Below are 19,943 nucleotides of genomic sequence, written 5' to 3' on the forward strand. Positions count from 1 at the left end.
ACAAAGTCTCATCTCCATTACAAAATATTACTTTTTTGTTGTTTGACAATGCGTGCGCGATTTCGTAGGTTGTTGCCGTGGTCTGACTCGTGCGCTTATATAGTTTAATTAATAAAGCTGGACAAAGTAAAAGTACGCAGAGTAAATGCACTACAGAACGATACTTAAATAAGATAAACAGCTATTTATGTGTACCGCTATTGACAGCTAGCCGCACTTTTAGCCAAATAAACACACACACACACAGAGAGACGAAAACATTGCATTTACAGTCACATTTACCATATATAGTTACCATATTTGGCTGCAGGTTGCAACTGTAACAAGAATCGTTAACAACGCAGCGTAGCATCGAAATTATGATAAATCTGGACACAGCAAATAAAAATCAATCGTCGATAATGCAACCGTTGCCGTATTTTCAGGTAAGAGCATCGAGGATAATGAGAAAAGCAATAAGTGCAAGTGATAAGCTATAATTGACATTCGCTGCAAAAGTATTGCGCATTGTTAAATCATTATTGCTCATGAATCGTGCGTTGATAAAAAACAAACATTCACACGCAAATATCAACAGCCAGACATACAAACAAACGGACGTAGGCAGCGGCAGCTGTTTTTCGCACATACAAATATATATGTACATAAATATGTGCATATGTATACAATTTATAGCAGGGCTTTTGAATTGTTAGATCCCCAGCCCCAAATCAGCTGCGTCGCACTTTACAAACGCCAAAGGGGACAAAAAAGGGGCACGGCAAACACACAAGTGCACATACAAAAACAAGTGTTCGTAAGACGCAACTCAGTAACAATAACAATAACAATAACAAAGAAAACCAAAAACACTGGCGTAAAAGAGCTACGCTGATTTGACAATCTTCGGCACTGTTATTGCATTTGTTATCTCGCTCGCACACTCAGTTCCTGTGTGGTGAAATTAATAAATACATAGTTCAAATAATACAGTGATCACCAAAATGCAAACATATCGGTATTTTTTTTTTGTATTTTTCCAAATCAAACGAAAAGTTCTCAAAACAGTTAACATTTCGAGAAAGTTCCTCATTTCCAGCAGCTACTATAATGCAAATCAGCTGATAAGCGATTGATAAGCCAGACACAAGCCACGACAATCATTCGTTTAACGTTAAACGTTCAAATATATATTTGTCGCATTGGCATCAGGCAATGATCCGTAACAAAAACAGAAATGCTAAAAATGTCAGAGCCCCTTAACAGCGTGCATTCTGTTAACCGTCTGTAAACGTTCAAGCAAATAATGTTTTGTTATAATATATTGTTAATGCATTTACACACGCGCACACACTAACTGGCACTCGTGCATACAGCGAGTAATAACAAAAGAAATGCCAAGCGTTTTTTTTTTTACAAATTGCGTCGTCATATATTTGAGCAAAAGCAGAAGCACCAGAAGCAAACGTTGAGTCATAAAAAACGACGCTGCTCTGCTGTTGTTGCAGGGCCAACGGCACAGCTAAATTTATTGCTGCTGCCTTCGTTGAATTTTCTAATTTTCTGATTTGTTCATTTTCCAATTGACAATGGCCTTTCTAGTGTCCATAACGGAGGTTTGCGACCCAATAATCAAATATGATTGCATCTTAACATTCTCTCTCTCTCTCTGTCTGTCTGTTGCATGCCACAGGATGAGGCACTGCGACCGGAAATCATAAATGAAGCCGAATTCAAGTCGATACCCTTCATCAATACAAATGAGCACGATTCGATGGACTCGAATGTGAGCGGTGCAGCAACGCGAGCATTTCTGTTCATCGATGCGGATGAGAATCTGCAGATCGCAACACCGGAACTATTTTGCAAGAAACTGAATTGCCAGGAATCGGATAAACTGAAAGTGATCTCAATATTTGGCAATACGGGCGATGGCAAATCGCACACAATGAATCAAGTATTTTTCGATGGCGACTCCGTTTTCCGCACATCCCCGGAGCAGAGCTCCTGCACAATTGGCGTCTATGCGGCCATGCAGCGGGAGCAGGGTGCCCTCTGTCTGGACACCGAGGGACTGCTGGGTATCACCTGCAAAAGCAATAAACGCATGCGTATGCTCCTAAAGGTATTTATGCAACATTTACATATCGAGATTCATTGACTTATCCGCCTCTATTTTTGTTCTTTGTTTTTTTTTTTTTATGGCCAGGTACTCGCCATTTCGGACATTGTCGTCTATCGGACTCGGTCGGAGCGTCTGCATAGTGATATGTATGAGTTTCTGAGCACCGCTTCTGAGGCGTTCGACACGCATTTCACCCAAGCGCTGCAGGCCATGGGCAATGGCAGCACACTGGGACCCGCTGTGATCATATTCCACGAGACACACTACACCAAGCCCCTAGAGAGCTGTACGTACTAGATTAATCATCGGTCATCTTAAGACTGGTACAGTAGTCGCTCACAAAAATCTCAAATCTCATCCATCATCCATCAATTGGAACCCTCTGCAAGTGGTCCTTATCAAGCATTCGATTTCTAATATGGTTGTCATTTGTCAACAGCTTGATAACCTATTATTATAATTGGGATAACTGCACTGCGACCTACTAGATCTAATGTACCCCTTTCTGAGGCTATAGCTCCTCCATCAACCCCATGAATCCTGCACGAATGCGAGAATCTGTGTTGGGTTGAGGGCTTTTATGGCTTTGAAACTCATAACATGCATTCCTAGGATGCTGCATCTTCTTCTAGTTAAGGCGACACACTCTGATATAATGTGCCTTCAGGATTCTTCCTCGCTTTCATTACTATAAATACCTAGTTTGGTTAGGTGACTTCTTAGTCTAAAGTGTCCTGTCAGTAGATCAGTGAGTATCCCAAGCCTATTCTTCGCCGAGGTTATAACTTGCTTAAATGGTTTGTGATTATAGCCACCCAAAAGACATGTGGCTGGTCGGAGTCCTGGTGTCTCTGCCCAGCGCCGTTGTCGCCACTGTCTTTCTTCGTTTCTGAGTTGCAGTCGTGTGCAACAAGTACAACAACTATTTATTTTTATATTACATCTTTGCAAGCTGCTTTTCAACGATTATAAATCTCATCCTTTTATATTTCTATTTATATTATATTCACTTAAATTGTAATCTTATGGCTGTATTCCATTTGAGTTCCTTTGAACATTATAGCAATTTGATTGTGATATTTTGCATATTTTTACAGCCGTGGAGGAGAGCGCTGAGGACAAGCTGCGCAATAGTTTTGCCAATCAGAAATTTAAGACGAACGCGTTTAGCTCGCTGCGTTATGTGGGCATCCAGACTGATGCGAAGAGCTCAACGAATTTCACGAAGATTAGCGATGCACTGCGTATTGAGATTGAGAATACATCCGTGCGTTCGCCACGCCAGCCGTCGGTTGTGTTTAAGGCAATTAAATTGCTTAATCAGAAATTCGCTGGCGAGATCATTGAGAAGGCGATCAATCCGTTTCCGGAGCAGTATTTCACCTGCGGTGCCCACTGCGAGTCATGCAGTCGTCGCTGCCAACGCTCCATGGGCCACGTCAGCGATGGCGAATCGCATTTCAATATGCAGCCCTGCAACTATCAGCATCAGTACGAGAACAAGATGTACCTGTGCAAGGCATGCTATCAGAGTGGCAAGGAGATTGTCGTCAGCATACGCACGCAATCCCAAACGGACACCGCCTGGTCCGGCCTGGCCAAATACGTGTGGAAGGGCGATGTCATCGAGTGTCCCTATTGCGGCGAAATCTATCGAACGCGCCAATATTGGTATGGCAACAAATCGCCCGAATCGTCTGTGGTTCAGTAAGTCTATAATCGAATCGAATTAATCAGTAAACAGTCAATCACTCAATCATTCAATCAATTATTACAGCGTGCAGATCGTGCACGTATGGAAGGGTGGCAATGCTGCACAGCGCGCCAATGCCCACTCCGCCCAAATGGTCCTCGACAGCGTCAGCAGCATTAGCGAGGGCATCACCAATATATCAGCACCCTGGACGAAGGCGATCAGCGGCTTGGTTGCCGACAAGGTGGCGCCCAACTACTGGAGACCCAATCATGAAATCATTGTAATTAAACATTGATTTAATCAAATTTATAATTTATGCACTCGAGCTCAACAAAATATGTATCTCATTAGATGTGCCACGCGTGCAGGTGCAACTTTGACCAGACGGGCATGTCCAAGCATCATTGCCGTGGCTGTGGCGAGGGCTTCTGTCAGACGTGCAGCCAGCACAAGGTGCCGGTGCCAGCACGTGGCTGGTTGCAGCCGGTTCGCGTCTGCAACGATTGCCATCAGCAGCTGCAGCGCAAATCGGATGTGACACCGGGTAAGAGATTAAACAGATCATAGATCAAACATCATCTATTCCTCTACTCCACTTCATAACTACAATTCAAACATAAAGAAAACGTTTTTGTTTTGTTTTGGAAATCAAAGTCAAGTTGAAGTTGTTAAGCATTATTTGAGCTTTCGACTGAATTCAATTAATGCTTGCAGCACTTGGCACTCGTTCCCTATTCGCTTCTCTCTCTCTCTCTCCCTCTCCCTCTCTCTCTCTCTTTCTGTCTATCTATCTATCTGTTTATCTTTATCTCTATCTGGCTGTGTCTATTGGTCTGTAAAAGTTTCCTTGTTTGTTACACACACAGCGCAAGCTCAAGATCAACCTGAATTTACTTATTGCAATTCAAATCTGACTATCGCCTGCACAGGCTCCAGGCCGACCAACGATGAGGGCGACATCCTGGTGCGTAAATGTGGCGAGACCATCTACAACACAATCAGCAACTATGCCTCCGTGCTGATAGACTATCCGAAGCGTAAGTGCCACAAACAACAATTAATCGCAATCAGTTACTCAATTTGACAACAACCCATTTGTTGCAGAGATGATCAAGGATAGCGCACGACCCTCGTATTGGGTGCCAGATGCAGAGTCGCCAAGCTGCTTCATCTGCAAATCAGTCTTTGGCCGTGCCGAGGAGCTGGCCAAGCAGCACCACCTGCAGCCGACGGATGAAAGACGCAGCAGCGGCAGCAGCAGCAGCAACAATAGCAGCAAGCAGAGCAAACGGATCAGCAATCCAACTGGAAATGGAGTAACAATCGATTGCCATCGACATCATTGCCGACGCTGTGGTCAGGCAGTCTGCAGCAGCTGCTCGAAGCGGCGCATGCCCGTCCTGGAGCGCGGCTGGCCAACGGATGTGCGTGTGTGCGATTCGTGCGCATGTGTGCCGCAAGCATCGAACAGCCAACAGTGCATCTCCAGCGCCATTTCGGATGCCATCAATGGCAGCAGCGATGCAGCGACTGCAACGGATCACCATCCTCGTCGCAGCGATCAGAACACCGCCGGCAGCAATGGTCGAGCAAGCTGCAACGATTATCGCCACACCAATGGCAATATCAATAGCAATATCAGCGATGATGCCAAGGCGAAAACCGAATGAAACGCGGCCCATGCGGGCAGACAACAACAGCAGCAACAATCCAACAGAGCAGTCACAATCTGGTCCAAGTGTCCAGGCAAGCGTTAGATTCGTTAAATGATGTGTTAGACATGCGTCGTCTTCGTCGAGCTCAAGCTAGAAATCGTACAATGTGATACTATATATATATACCCAATCTAAAAGTTGCTTAAATATATATTATATAGTTATATATATATATATATATTTTCTTCGTATTCAATCTGAACTTCATCTATATGTAAAAGAATTCTTTTAAATGTTTTATATATTTTTTAGATATACGTTTTTTTTATTTACTTTTTTATTTGTGTGTTGGAAATGTTGAATTGAACCTTTAGTTCCGGCAAAAGGGAAACTCAATAACGGGTACTGAGTATGATGATTGAGGCTCATGCCGAGACCAGCTACCAATATGGTTCGATCTCCACTAAGACTCTTGAGAGACAGTCTTCAATCTGATCGGTTGACTAACTCTGCTGATGAGCCACGAAACGAACTTGTTGCTTGTTCTCTCTGTGACTGGTTGGTCTTACTCGATTGCATTGGTTTAGTATATATTCAGGTATAGCCTCAGGAATCGACACAAAGTAGCATAAAACACGTTCAATCCAAATAGCAGCAATAAACAGTTCAAAGTGCGCAATAATCGGTTATAGTCGAAGTCAGAGATTCAGTTGTGAAATACTAAATACTAAAAATAAGCAGCAACCGTTTTTAGACTCGATATTATCGGTCTCAATAGTTATATACACGCATATGTCCTCCTCAAATGTTTCATAATGCTATATAAATAATACATGGAATGGAAGAACGGAATCCAGAACTGTTAAAAGTACTACAATTTGTTTTATAGGCTTTATACAATAAATAAATGAAACTTTAATGCATTGAATAAAAACTTGAAAAATGAATAAATTTGTGTTTTAAGGGATAAACTGCAATCATTCCTATATACATATATATATGTATATATAATGTAACCCAATAAGAAATGACCAAAGACAAAGCAAAGTGAATTTGTTTGTTGTTGTTTATTTAATTATAATATAGCATTGTTTTTGTTGTTGGTTTTTATTTCGTTTTTTTTGTATTTATTTATTTAAAATAATTATAGTTTATTCCATATTTATGTATATATATATATATATAGTAAGTATATATACCGATCGGTTGTTTTAACAGCTAGACGAAAGTTTTGCTTATGAGTTTTGTTTTTGTTTTTGTTGTTATTCATTATTACAATACTTTTCCATCGAATACTAAGAGAGGAAGGAAGTTAATTATAAATATTTTTGAGTTTCTAGTTAGTTCTTCTTCTTTATGTTCGTACACACACAAAAATGATTGAAAACAACGGAATCTCGGGGAAAATCATGTTTTTCGATCTGCTTTCTGGAGTTCTCAAAAAAAAAAAAAAAAGAATTGTTGCTTTAAATTTGATTTACATCGTATACATGTTTTTTTGCTTTCTTTTGTTTTGTTTCATAATTGTATTTTGTTTAATTTCGCCATAAATATGTAATAAAAAGTTGTTTTTTTTTTCGTTTTTTTTTTTTTTAGTTATTCGTAATACTTGTTGACAATTTTTGTTTAGGTTACGTCTGAACTGTTATACGGGGCGTATAACTGTGGCAAACGCTGCGCTTGCTGGTATACAATTTGTAAAGTATTTGTTTTTGTTTTTTTTTTGTTTTTTAGTTTTTAAGGATTTTTCTTAATTTTGTTGTTGTTGTTGTTTGTATAGTTACATATATGTTTTGATAAATGGGAGTTTCGTTCTAGTATACATTTGTTGTTCATGGTATACAATTTTGTGTTGCAATCGTTGAGTATACATTTTATAGAATTTATTTTTTTTATTTTTCTTTTTCTTTTTATATATCGTATTTCATTAGTATACATGCGTTTGTTTTTGTAAATTTAATTTTAGTATACAATTGTTTAGTGTTGTTGTTGTTTTTGTTCTTGTTGTGTTGCTTTTGTTGTATTTTTGGCGGCTTAGACACTACGAAAAAAATATATAACTATTTAAACTAATGCCTAGTAGAAAGTTCATCTCTGCTTCGTTTTAATTTTCTCAAAAGTTGTTGTTTTTAATAATAGTTGTGTGACTTTTACGTATTTGAGGTTCACAATTAACATTAGAGCGCAAAAAGCTTAAAAAAATTTGTTATATTTTTATTTTTTCTTTTTTTTTTTTGTTTTGTTTTTCTTTTTTTTATGGCCGGGGAGGGCGGGGATTTGAAAGCGAACGTAGAGTTGGAAATGAATATATAGAAAACGATTTAGTTACTTAAGCTAAGCAGCACACACGAAAAGCCAAATCAAAAAAGAATGTATACAAAATTAAACAAGGCAAAAACTTGTGCAGGCAAATTACAAATTTATTTTTTGTTTTTTTCTTTTTCTTTTAAAAATTAGTTTAGTTTGTTTTTGTTTTTTGTTTTCATTAATGCTTTTAATAATTAATTGATATTGCAACGCAAATTGGTTTCATTATGTGGTATGTATGTATCTGTATATATATATATATATATGTCTGTGTGTGTGTTCGCATGCACAAATACATTTGTATATATATATATATATATATATATGTCTGTGTGTATATCCATATATGTATGTATATCATCCGCGTGTGTGTAAATTGTTGTCGTTGTTGTTGTTGTTGTTGCTGACCAAATGTACAAAATTGTGTGTGTTGTGTGTTGTTTCTTTTGTGTTTTCTTGTTTTGTTAGTTGTTTTTCCTTTTTTTTGTTTTTGCTTTTTGTTTTTTTTTGTTTTCAGTACATAATATTAATTAAGACATAATCGTATACATAATTGATTGTATGCTACATACACACACAAACAAACAATCCCAGATACACACACACACTCGCACACACACGCAAATAGATACACACACATTGAAATATATATATTTATATATATATGGATTTGTGCACACACCTCGCACACAGATATACATATATATATATATATATATATATATATATTCATAATTACAAAAGATATTATTAAAAAGATACAAAAAAAAAATAGACCCTATTAATGTTGTTTTAGCTTTGGCAAGCCTATCCTCAAGGGCTAAGATCCTGATGCAGGTTGGGATCATAGCCGCCCATGCTGTTATCATACGGCTGCTGTTGATCATATCCGCCGGAGCCCATCGGATAACCCATCGAGTCCTGTGGCGGTGCGGGCGACATCATTGGCGTTGTGGTGCCACTGGGCGGGCCGGCCATCGAATATGGCGAGGCGCCAGCTGCCTTCTTGGCCGCATACAAATTGGCCTCCTCCTGTGCCTTGCCAATGTTCTTCTTGTAACGGATGCGCTTGTTGCCAAACCAATTCGATACTTGCGACACCTGGAGTCAAACGCAAAACGCAGTTGAGCAACTAATGCGATGCGACAATTGATGGATTATATATGTTTGGATATAGACTCACAGTTATGCCGCATTTGCGCGCCAGCTCCTCCTTGGCCTCCTCGGATGGATACGGATTGCTCAAATGACTATAGAAATACTCGTTGAGTATCTCGGATGCCTGCTTGCTAAAATTGCGACGCTTGCGGCGTGCATCCAAGAAACGGGATCGCAATATCATCACTGCCTCGCAGGTCGACTGCTTCAGCTGCATCTGAATCGAGCTGAACTTCTTGTGGATGATCTGCACCATGCGCTCAATCTCTTTGGGTGTAATGGGTCTGCAAATGGGGATGTTTAGCAATGTTTTAGCATTTAAAAATCATTAAAAAAAGACTGAATGAATCAGCTAACAAACATAATTAGTAGATAACGCATACCGCAAACGTTATCTATGCTTTAACAATTTTATTCTTATCTATTTTACAAGGCTTTGCACCTTCTTACTTATTTATTATCTGAAGCCTTCTCTGGCTCTTACAGATTTTTATTTATTTTATTTATAAGATTTCTGTGGTTATTTCAATGCAAAATGGTCCAACATTTGTTGCATGAATTGGGGAAAATCCAGAAACAAAACCCAATCAGACCAATGAAATAATTAGTAATCATTAGTTAAGCATGCGAAAAAGTTATTCACGTTTGAAATTGAGTTCTTAAGACTCTGAATTGAGTAAATGATAAGAGTCTGTTGTTATCATTACAGAGTACTTGAAGCGGTTCAAGAAGGAATAGAAAAATGTATTTGGCATCATCATCAATGCAGCTGAATCGATTTAACCATTTAGTAATTTAACTGCAAAACATAACGCCTAACAGGAGAGAGGGTTAATAAGGAGCAGTCAGTCTATTGGAAACTAAGAAACTCTTCTGCACAGATTCCAAAATAAGTTCCATAGAGAAGTGAAAAGTATCTTGTATCTTATCATCAATTAGAGACAAAGAGACAGATACACAGAGAAGGGACTTGTGGCTGGTGAAGCTGTATCTCGCAATTAATAGTTGCAGTTACTCATTTTATTCTCTATTTTTATTTCCAATATGCAGCAATATATTTTTAAATTATATTTCTTTTCTCATCTGTAACTAGTTTTTAGAAAGGGAAAGCTGAGAAAACTTCATTATTATTCGACTACTATTAAAATGATAATTTTGAATAATAATTTCATCAAAATATATGTGAAATCAATATAAAATTTGTTCAATGGATTTTAATCTGTTTTTTTGTAAGCTATGCCAACTTTTAATGTTTACCAATCTTCAGTATTGAATGCTTCTGTTTAAATAGCGTTTTCATCATTTTTTAACTATAATTTTTGTATCTTTTTTAATATATATATGTGTATATATATATATAACCCGTATCTTTTCAGAATGGCCATTCAAGATACTACCTTGGAGGCAAGACAAGGTTGCTTGACATTAATATGCAGACTAAGGATTTCTTTAAGGATTACTTTTGTTATTTGTGATTCTTATTCAACTTTGGAAATTTATAATTGTTGCCTGCCACAGCCACTGCCCCCTGTGGCGTTCTCGTTGTCGAGACGACTCACCTGGTGCGACTCTGCTCGCGCAGCAAGTTCATGACGTGCGTGGTGAACTCGTTGCAGGCCTGCTCGTATTTCTCCAGCTCCTGGTGATAGATCTGGCGAATCTGGGCCAGCTTGGCGCGATAGTCCGAGTGCTCGATGGCATTGTCCGCACCATCGATGGACAGCGAGCCGCCTTGGCTGGCTGCTGCGGCTGAGGCAGCGGCGGCGCCACCGCCGCCCTTCTCGGGACCAGCCACGCCCTCGGCAATCAGCATGTTGTCCAGGCGCATCAGTTGCGGATCTGGTGGCTCCTCCTCTTGCGTGTTGCGAATTGAAAGTACTGCAAAAATAACAAAAACAAACACAATCAGCAAAATAACATTTTCAAATTGCAAAAATTGTGTGTGTGTCTTGGTGTGTGTGTGTGTGTACTTCAGTTATCCTGCTAAGCTACACGCACAGAGCAGTTTGGGGCGAAAAACGTATCAAATTTTATTATGCACCACCGAAGACGACGGCGAAGTGGCAAGAAAAGGCGTGCGAAAGAAAAGAAAACCCAGCAAAACAACGACAAACCAAACTCGAAGAAAGTTTTCACTACACCACACACACACACACACACACACACACACACACACATACGTATGGCTGAGTTGGCATATTGTCTAGGGAAATGCGTGTTGTTATTGTTGTTGTTGTTGTTATTGTTATCCTTGCTTCCTTTTTAGCTTGTATTATATTCGCAGCAAGTCATGGCTATGCATGAATTAGATTTTGTGCCACATGCCACATGCCGCATGCCACTGCTGCTGCTGAATCTTAATCACGTTTGCCAAGGAGTTAGTCCGGCAGCAAAAATCGCTAGCTGAAAACATTTCGCGAATGCGAACAATTGAACGAACTCCACAACCAACGCCCCCCCCCCTCGCTCCTCCCCGGCACCCTCTTGTGGTACGCACGGCAAAGCTCATCAGCATTGCCACAGCGTTCCCAAGGCAACAACAACAACAATATTCCTTCCTCTTGCCACGACTGCTTCTTCTATGTATTATGTATACATGTTGCAAGCAGCAGCAGCAGCAGCAGCAGCAGCAGCAGCAGCAGCAGCAATTGTTGAGGCAACTGGATAAGGCATACAACACAAGTAATGAAATCGACCTCCCTCTATCCATCCCCCATCCCACCTATTCACCTAGCCACCGCCTCAAGCAACCCCTCAGCTTAGCTCCACTGCAAGTTTTGAATAAAACATTTCGTTGACTCCCAGTTGACTTTAAGAAACGCGAATTTGCGAAAACTTTCCAAAACTAAAATCAAAGTTTTGCGTCAACTTTCATCAAACATATAAAGCTGAAAGATGGCAAACTCAAGAAATTCTTAAAACTATCATTAATGATTTCGAAGAGCAATAATTTTTAGTTCAAATATGTGGAACCAGGTCTTAAACTTAACAGGAACGACATTTTCGCTCAAGAAGTGCATTAAAAAAAGAAGCAAATTCTAGCAATTGATCAATATTTATTTACCATTTTTTTAGTGAGTAAGAACTAAACAAAAAAAAAAAGGAGGAAAACTTCAGATTCTTTGCAGTTTCTCTGTTCAGTTTACAGTTAAACGTTCCAACTAACAGAACGCGACATCAAAATATCAACTCTGCCCAAGGAATTGAATTTCATATGTAAAGCTGTTAATAAACAGCTTACATAAATGCATTAACATACGGGGGAGAGAAAGGTGCAAAGACGTAAATTAACATTAACAGCGATACCATTAACATTTGTAGCTCATGTAATTAAAGTGTCTGTGTGTGTGGGTATTAAAAATGGTGAAAAAGAGATAGACAGAGAGAGAGAGGGAGAGCACGAGAAATACAGTTAGAATATATTGCGCCACCGGCGACAGCTGCTCTAATATTCCAATGAAAGCTATGCAAAGGCAAAGACAAAGGTATGTCGATGCAAGCTGGGTGGGGTGGGGAGCTGTGCGATGTGTTGGATAATGTTATTATAAGGATATACACACACAAAGGCAAAAGAGGAAGACGGAGAGGGGAGGGGGGGGGCGTTGGCGACTGCTGCTGATGTTGTTGTTGTTGTTGGGTGACATCGGTGGTTGCTTTATTTGGTTAAGGTTAGCCAGGATATTGCTAAAGTTTTGCAAGACTTTTTACTTGGGGTTGGGGGAGGAGGGGATGTGACATTTGAGTGTATGGGTAAATGAGGCGTGTCTGCGTCTCTGCCTATCATCATAATATTATTTGCAGAGTTGTATTTCCAAGTGCTTTTTGTTCCCCCGTTTTTCTTTTTGCAGATTAGAAATTGCAATTTGTATTTTTCGAATTGTAGATCAATCAATGGATGAAAAAAAAGATTTACAGCAGATTAAAATTATAGCGAGATTAGCTGATTGTAAATTTCCAGTGATGCTGAAACATAAGCGAAATTCTTCAAACTATTCTTAAAGATTTCGAGAGAAAACTGAAGCAACTACTACAATTATAATATAATAATTATTATTTTGTAACGAATATCAAAAAATAAATTAATTTTTTTTAATTCTATCAATCTTCAAATTTTTAAGAATCAGTTACAAGAAGCAATACGATTTCTAGTTCATATATTGCATATATATTTTATAGGGGACTCGTATAGCAACACAAAAATGTGGAACCAGTTCTTAAATCGAAATTTTCGATTAAAACTCATCAATGGATAAATGGAAATTATAACGAGAGGAGCTGATTGGCATTTTCAGCAACTATTCGCTGATTAGTGCAATTTGAATGTGAAGTGCGACTGGCGACAGCTGATAAATCAACTCATTCATAAATCAGTCATCAGTCATACGTCATCAGTCATCCGTCATCATTACTATTGGAATGGTATTCCCATTCCCTGCCGTAAAGTTTCATTATTGATGTTCTTTAATGGGTTTTGGGCCTGATGCCAATTTTCGACTCGCGCTTGCCACACAAACCAATTCTTCCATTAATTTTCTGTACTCTGATCTCTGATTAGAGAAAATATATATATTTGACTACCCAGCTTTAACCAGTTTTGAATTTTAAATAGAGATTCTGATCGTGACTGGCTTAGCAACTAAACATAACTAAAATCAAAAATATTTGTCAAGGAAGATGCTCAGTTCTTAAATTTAAAGACAAACTTGTGCCAAAAATGTGACACGCAAATTTCAATCCTTTTTGTTTAAAATGGAGGCGGAATAAGTATTCAGCAAAAGGGGAGGCGAACGGAAGGAATAGGGGCGGTAGGGAGTTGGTTCACAGGTCGCATCATTTGCGTATCTAATGAAGCATTTAAAAGCAGCCAGCCAAATTGCAGATACAATACACAGATAGTTGCGGGGCAGTGTAGGGGATATATAGGTACACACATATATATATATATATAACAGCAGGAGGAGGATGAGGAGGCTAAATGGCATTTCCAGCTCGTAAATTTGAATGGGGCAAAGCGCCAAAGAAACAGAAAGGACAACAGCCGTGCAATAAACATGTCGCGACTGCGAGGAGGGGACTGAAGGGGTAGCTGTTGTTCTTGTTCTTGGTGTATTCGTCAGATACAAGTATGTATAGTATATATGCACATATAAACATACATATATATATATATATATATACATATATATAGACATATTTAACAATACTTGAACAATACTTGTGCGTTGTATTTTGCATGCCTGTCGAACAGGTTTGCGCTTTTCACAAACTAATTTCAAGACACACACACTCACACACACACACACACACACACGCACACACATACACACGGCTGATAAAATATGTTAAACAAGACAAGAGAGAAACAGCAACTGTTGCAGACCATTTTCAAAATACCCTTGCAAAGGGTATACGCCAAGTGTGTGTTATGTTCAGAGATCAATTGTTAAACCTGATTCTTCTATATATATCGTCCTCTTTTATTGGAATGGAAAGCCCATATATATATATATATATATATAGCTATGGGAATGAGGCAAAAGAGCATAGTGCTGTTGCATATGCAATATGGAACCGCATTACTTTTCCCACTGCTTCAAATATTGTTACAGTTTCCTAATCAATTCTCGAAAGGCACAAAAATCTTGACAAATTAGAAGATATATATATATATATATATATATATCCACAGCTGCATATCATTCGCTTATATAGAAGGGTACTCAATATTCGACACTCTCTTGCTTTGCTTTTGTTTTTTTTTCTTTCTTTTATTTTGGTTGTATTTTTAAAATACTTGTTTCGCAGTAGCAGAAGAAGCAGCAGCTCTCTCTCTCTCTCTCCCTTTCTCTCTCTGTACACCGTATAAGCTCCACATTACAGCCGCCTCTTATCATATAGTAGATCCCCCCCTCTCTCACTCTCTTTCTCGCTCTTTCGCTGTCTTGCCTTGGGTCAAGTGTGTTCTTCTTTTTCTGGGAAAGTTTCTATTCTTGTTTACTTTGTCGGCGCCCGCCATCGATGATAGTGGAAGTGTTATCGCTAGGCAAGAGCACAACACACACACACGGGCCTAGATAAAATGTGTACCTATTTGAAGTAACTGTATATATATATATATATATATATAAGTTTATATATAATAGATATGCATGGGCTTAAAGCGATTTAATTTGTTGGCTTGTGCAGCGGCTCTTCGCCAATTGGCCAGGATTAGATTTGTTTAGTTTGCGACACACGTTCTATAACCGAACCAAACCCCACGGACCCTTTTTTTGTTGGTCGCACCTGATTGGAAAGTGTGTAACCAGACTTTTTACATTGATAGAATTTTAACATTAAAAATCATCAAGGCCAAAACCTTCAAAATAACACAACAAAAAAATAGAAAAATACATATTTATATGGCATACCCTGTAAGTGAAAAATAACTAAGCAAGAATTGGATAAACAAGCGCATTCGTATGTGGGCCAGAATATATTCTATATTCTAGTTTTGTTACCTGATTGAGATCAGAGAGATCAGAGATCAGAGGAACATTTTGGTAAAGCTTGTCAAAGTTGAAAGTAAATAACAAAAAATGGAAAAAGATGATCTTAGCTGATCTGGCAAGGGTTGTCGGGGCAAGGACTGTTGCGAAGGTAATAAATAAATATAGAATTGACTTGAGACATTATGGAAATCATGGAGTTTTCATCAGCTAGAGCTACATGTAGCATCTATCAAACTTTTCACAGCACATTCAAAAATTACACTTTGTTTTTTATTATTTTCGTTTTCAAATGGGTAAATGGGACAGTCCCCCAACCAAAAACCGAAAATGTTGAAAACCAAAACGCTGCCCAAAAGGCAATTTCGCAACGGTGCTCGTTTTGTGTGGGGTTTTGGGGAGAGTTGAGGGGGTTGTTTTCAGTCCCGTTGGGTGGGGGCGGGGGAGTGTTGGATGGGCAGGGGTTGTACAAAGGGGGCGATTGGGGAGTTGTACTTTAGGGTTAGGCAACAGCAATGGCAATGGCAATGCCAACGCTGGAGCCATTCAAAACATCTGGCCCACAATCAAAACGCGCTGTTATTGCCCATTTTGCGTCGCTGCGTGGGCGTGTAATATGAAGCAGAAAGAAAGAAGGAAACAAAAAAAAAAAAAACAGAGGAAAAGAAAAAGAAAAACTGTGGCAAACATAAGAAAAAAGCACACAAGAAGCACTCAGAACAAAACAGCAGATGAAATTAAGGCAAACTCGATTTGAAATTCTCGCTGGAAGGTGCGTTCAAGGATAATAACACGCTTCCATGTGTTCCATGTGCCGGAATTTCAGAGTTGGGGCAGACAGGCCCTTCTTGTACAGTGGACACGCGCTAAGCCAAACAGCGAACATGATTTCATTTTTTAGATAATTCACATTTTCTTTTCAAGTATATAAATTCGAATTATATAAAAATCAGATGCATTTTAATGATTTCTATATAATAGAATTCTTTTTTTTGAATATCATGTTGCATGGAAAGTTGCAATATGCGAGCGTATACTGTATATTAAATATGTGAAAAACGTTTTTGCTGGAATACCCACATTAAATAACCATTTGAATTTGAATTAGAAATGCAGCAATTCTTGTTTCCACTGTATCGAAAATTGTATTTTAAAACAAGTCCTCAGGGAATGCTTCCATTCCCCTCCAATATATGAAATGTGCATTGAAAATAACGATTTTCAATTCAGAAAATTCTCATTTGCAAGCGTTCCACTGTATTTAAAATTGTATTGTGTTTCAAGATCCGAGACAATGACGAGGGAATATACGAAAATAACGATTTAAATTGCCATTTGCAAGTGTTGAGGGAATGCATATACCATAAATGTATAGTTGTGTTTTTTCTTCTTCTTTTATTTATATAATTTGTTTTTGTTACTTACCGGTTTTCTCCTTGATCTCGCACAGCACTGAGAAGAGGGCCGGCTTCATGCGGTGACAGTTGAGTGTGTGCTTTCTGGCCTGCGCCTCGTCCAGGGATTGTTCGGAGATGCTCATGATCTGTTGCAGGATCTCGCCGATATCCTTCTGCTTGCGCACCTCGTTCTCGTTGCCAGCGTTCTGGCCATCATCCTGGCCGGGCAGGCCGTAGCCCTGCGGTGCCATCATGCCCCCAGTGTGGGCCATCATGCGATCCTCCATCTTGTGTATATATGTGTGCGTGTGTGTGTGAGTGTGTGTGTGTGTGCGTGTGTGTGTATGTTTTCCTCTTTCAGCAGCAACGACAACAACAACACACTGCAATCACAACAATCACGTTAAAGCACGTCCAAATGGGACTTTAATACATGTTGCAACAGGCAAAAACAAAGTACACACAACAAGAACAACTGCGCAAAAAAAAAAACGTGTACACAACTATATAAACAATGACTAATTAAAATAATTCATTTGATATTAGTCGTTAACAGTTCAAAACTTCTACCCTCTTCTATTTCAAGCGCGCGCAAACGTCCGCACGCAACGACAACGCATTGCCAACTAACCAACTGGCTCTGGCAGCTCTGCCTGTTGTTCGCCGACTGCGTTCGTTCTCTGTTGCTCTGCTGCTCTGTTTATCTGTTTGGCCAGCAGACCAGTGTTGCCAGCATATAAAACACAACAACATCAAATTGCTAGAAAAAGCCAACTATTTTTACGTCTGTCTTATTGAAAATAATATAATATATACATATATTATATATAATAAATAATACAAGTGAATTTTGAAAAGCATGTTTGCAGCCAATCAGGGCTTAACCACATAGAATTCTTGGCATATATATGATTTCCACAATGCTTGTAATGGCTATAAAAAGGCTTAGGCGGCAACACTGGCAACGCAGGCAAAACGAGCAAAGTTAATCCGACTGTGAATGTCGTCTTCGTTTGCTTTCGACGCTGTCTTCGCTGCACTGTGCGAAGAATGCTGTTAATGGGACGGTGGTGCCAGGGGTGGCGGGGAACGCAAAACAAACTGCGGGAATTGGAGCTAGCTTGTGGTGTGGGCGGGAGAGGGGGACTTGTGATGGGTGTATGGGCGTCGGCTGCTGCAGCAGTCTGCCGCTGCTTCTGTACAGTGGGACGTGTGTTCGTTTGTGTGTGCGTGTTCGTGTGCCGGTGGGCAGCAAAGTGAATTTGCAAAAGGATCGAAATGGGTAAATGGATTTTGCGTTTGATATTGCGTCGACATGTCGAAGTAGCTTAGTATGCAGCTATTTTAGTTTGATGCCGTTGATAGTTAATAATCAGACTTGAACTGACTGAACATTGCAATTCCACAACTTAAATAAAATTCACTAATAAAAGTTCTATCTACAAAAATGGGTGGGAAACTTATGTTATCTAGCAGATAAATTGTTCCTTTTTTGGCAACTCCTGTCACACTCATACGCTCTGTGCTTTTAAGGTGACAAATAAAAACGGAAAGTGTCATACCAGCATCGACTGCAAAGATAAACGCCGCATGCAGCCCTGTGTTTATATGCAAAAAGTCCCACAATGCGTGCGTATGTGTATGTGTGTGGGTGGTTGAGAGAACGGACAACAGACAACGGGCAAGGGACAAACGACAGCACCGGGCAGCTGACACACGCCAGGGGTGGGGGTAAGGGCAAAATTTACCTGCGTACTAAAAACACAACGACAAACGCTGCTTCCCGCTGGTAAGTGTGTGTGCGTATGTATGTGTGTGTGATGAGTGCGTTCACATTTGCGCAAATTGAGAATGAAGCCCAAATTAGAATTACTGTTTTTTCAAGTGGGCAATAAAATTGAAAGACAAAACCATAATTATGTTTACACAGCAGCAGCCAAAACAACTGGAGAAAGCATCGTTGACCTTCAGTAAAAAACACACACGCACACACACATGTATTTATGCATACATGTATGTATGTGTGTGTGCTTGTATTAGCTTAGCTGCATGCGGACAAAGCGCATTAAAGGCTGCGCAAAAATAAAAAAAGCGAATGATAACCTGTTTAATACAATCACACACACACACGCATACATACATGCATCAGTTTTGAACAATTCTTGGAAATCAGAGCCGCTTTTTTTATAATTCTTTGCTACAGTTTTGTTGTGTATAACAGATCGTATAACAGCATACCATAAATTGTTATATGCCTGCTGCAACATATTTTGTGTGTTTTGGCCATAAATAATTGTTAACTTACACAGGTTTAATTACTTTACAGGTATTCGATATTCGCCAGCTGCAATTAGAGTTAAACAAAACAAAAAAAAACAATGATGCACTTGCTGTAAATGATTAAACATATAAAATATATATTGGAGCACTAGATTTCTCATTTCTTATTTCTCGTTTATCGTCAATTTTTCAATGCTCTGCTTCCACTTCATTCCACACGCAGCAGCAGCAAAACGTCGCCACTTTTTTTCATGGTACACAGTTTTGGTTGTTTTCTGTTTAGGCACTTTAGCTCGGTATTACTGCCGTTTTATTGGATGTTGAAGTATACAACGTGCAGTTAAGAATACTAGTTTGTTTATATTATTAATATGCGCAATATATCAGCGAAAATTATTTACCACCAAAAAAAATCTGCTGCTGACAAAAAAATGTATCTTATATGTGTGTTGACAGGGTTGTTATATCGATAAGTTGATTTCGTTCTTCGCTTACGTTGCTGACAATGCGCGTACGTTGCGCATTATGCGCTTGCGTTTCTCAGTTTGCGTTATAGTTGCGCTGTTAACTCTTCTGTGGCATGCCTGCATTGCATTCCAGCAACGTAAAGAAAAAGTGGCGCAATTTTTAAACGTAATTGTTTTTATTTTTTATACTTTCCAAATTACCTTTCTTATGTTCTACAATTATTAAATACAATGTATTGTATGCTTAGTGGTTAATGTTTTCGTGTATTTCTTATAACGCTTATTTGAAAAAGTAAAAGCTTGTAAAAGTTTTTGAAAAAATTTCGCAAGGTATGAAGCGCCTTACGTTATGTTAACGTAGCTTTGCACGGCGCGCATTACGTCTAACCAT

General features: G+C 39.1%; 2 protein-coding genes across 6 annotated transcripts; one reads left to right on the plus strand and one right to left on the minus strand.

The window, feature by feature from the left end:
- The first annotated feature begins 71 nt into the window (after positions 1 to 71).
- LOC6569314 (zinc finger FYVE domain-containing protein 1) lies at positions 72 to 5,772 on the plus strand. 5 transcript variants are annotated; one of them, XM_032741319.1, is made up of 9 exons: positions 113 to 132; positions 311 to 425; positions 1,673 to 2,104; positions 2,189 to 2,390; positions 3,202 to 3,811; positions 3,882 to 4,080; positions 4,152 to 4,344; positions 4,667 to 4,837; positions 4,905 to 5,772. In XM_032741319.1, the coding sequence occupies exons 2-9, from the start codon at positions 360 to 362 to the stop codon at positions 5,468 to 5,470; spliced, it is 2,439 nt and encodes an 812-aa protein (XP_032597210.1). In that variant the 5' UTR covers positions 113 to 132; positions 311 to 359; the 3' UTR covers positions 5,471 to 5,772. The 5 variants fall into 5 exon arrangements, with proteins under 5 accessions (XP_032597212.1, XP_001995666.2, XP_032597210.1 ...); XM_043216066.1 differs by lacking the exons at positions 113 to 132; positions 311 to 425 and adding exons at positions 1,180 to 1,201; positions 1,582 to 1,595; XM_032741321.1 differs by having other exon boundaries at positions 72 to 425.
- Positions 5,773 to 8,188: 2,416 nt separating this feature from the next.
- Positions 8,189 to 17,357, minus strand: LOC6569359 (homeobox protein extradenticle). The gene is made up of 4 exons (XM_001995631.3): positions 16,834 to 17,357; positions 10,480 to 10,798; positions 8,946 to 9,204; positions 8,189 to 8,863 (listed from the first exon to the last, which is right to left on the minus strand). The coding sequence occupies exons 1-4, from the start codon at positions 17,090 to 17,092 to the stop codon at positions 8,576 to 8,578; spliced, it is 1,125 nt and encodes a 374-aa protein (XP_001995667.1). The 5' UTR covers positions 17,093 to 17,357; the 3' UTR covers positions 8,189 to 8,575.
- Between the last annotated feature and the right edge of the window lie 2,586 nt (positions 17,358 to 19,943).

The sequence above is a fragment of the Drosophila grimshawi genome, unplaced genomic scaffold, assembly GCF_018153295.1.
Source record: "Drosophila grimshawi isolate 15287-2541.00 unplaced genomic scaffold, ASM1815329v1 contig_848, whole genome shotgun sequence".
In the NCBI taxonomy this organism is placed as follows: Eukaryota; Metazoa; Arthropoda; class Insecta; order Diptera; family Drosophilidae; genus Drosophila; species Drosophila grimshawi.

Excerpts from the sequence above, each read along its gene's own strand:
- LOC6569359 (XM_001995631.3), bottom strand. The coding sequence starts at position 17,092 with ATGGAGGATCGCATGATGGCCCACACTGGGGGCATGATGGCACCGCAG. Across the intron at positions 10,799-16,833 it reads CGAGATCAAGGAGAAAACCG|TACTTTCAATTCGCAACACG; the intron begins GTAAGTAACAAA and ends TTATTTTTGCAG. Across the intron at positions 9,205-10,479 it reads CGCGAGCAGAGTCGCACCAG|ACCCATTACACCCAAAGAGA; the intron begins GTGAGTCGTCTC and ends CCCCATTTGCAG.
- LOC6569314 (XM_032741321.1), top strand. The coding sequence starts at position 360 with ATGATAAATCTGGACACAGCAAATAAAAATCAATCGTCGATAATGCAA. Across the intron at positions 2,105-2,188 it reads GCATGCGTATGCTCCTAAAG|GTACTCGCCATTTCGGACAT; the intron begins GTATTTATGCAA and ends TTTTATGGCCAG. Across the intron at positions 3,812-3,881 it reads CCCGAATCGTCTGTGGTTCA|CGTGCAGATCGTGCACGTAT; the intron begins GTAAGTCTATAA and ends CAATTATTACAG.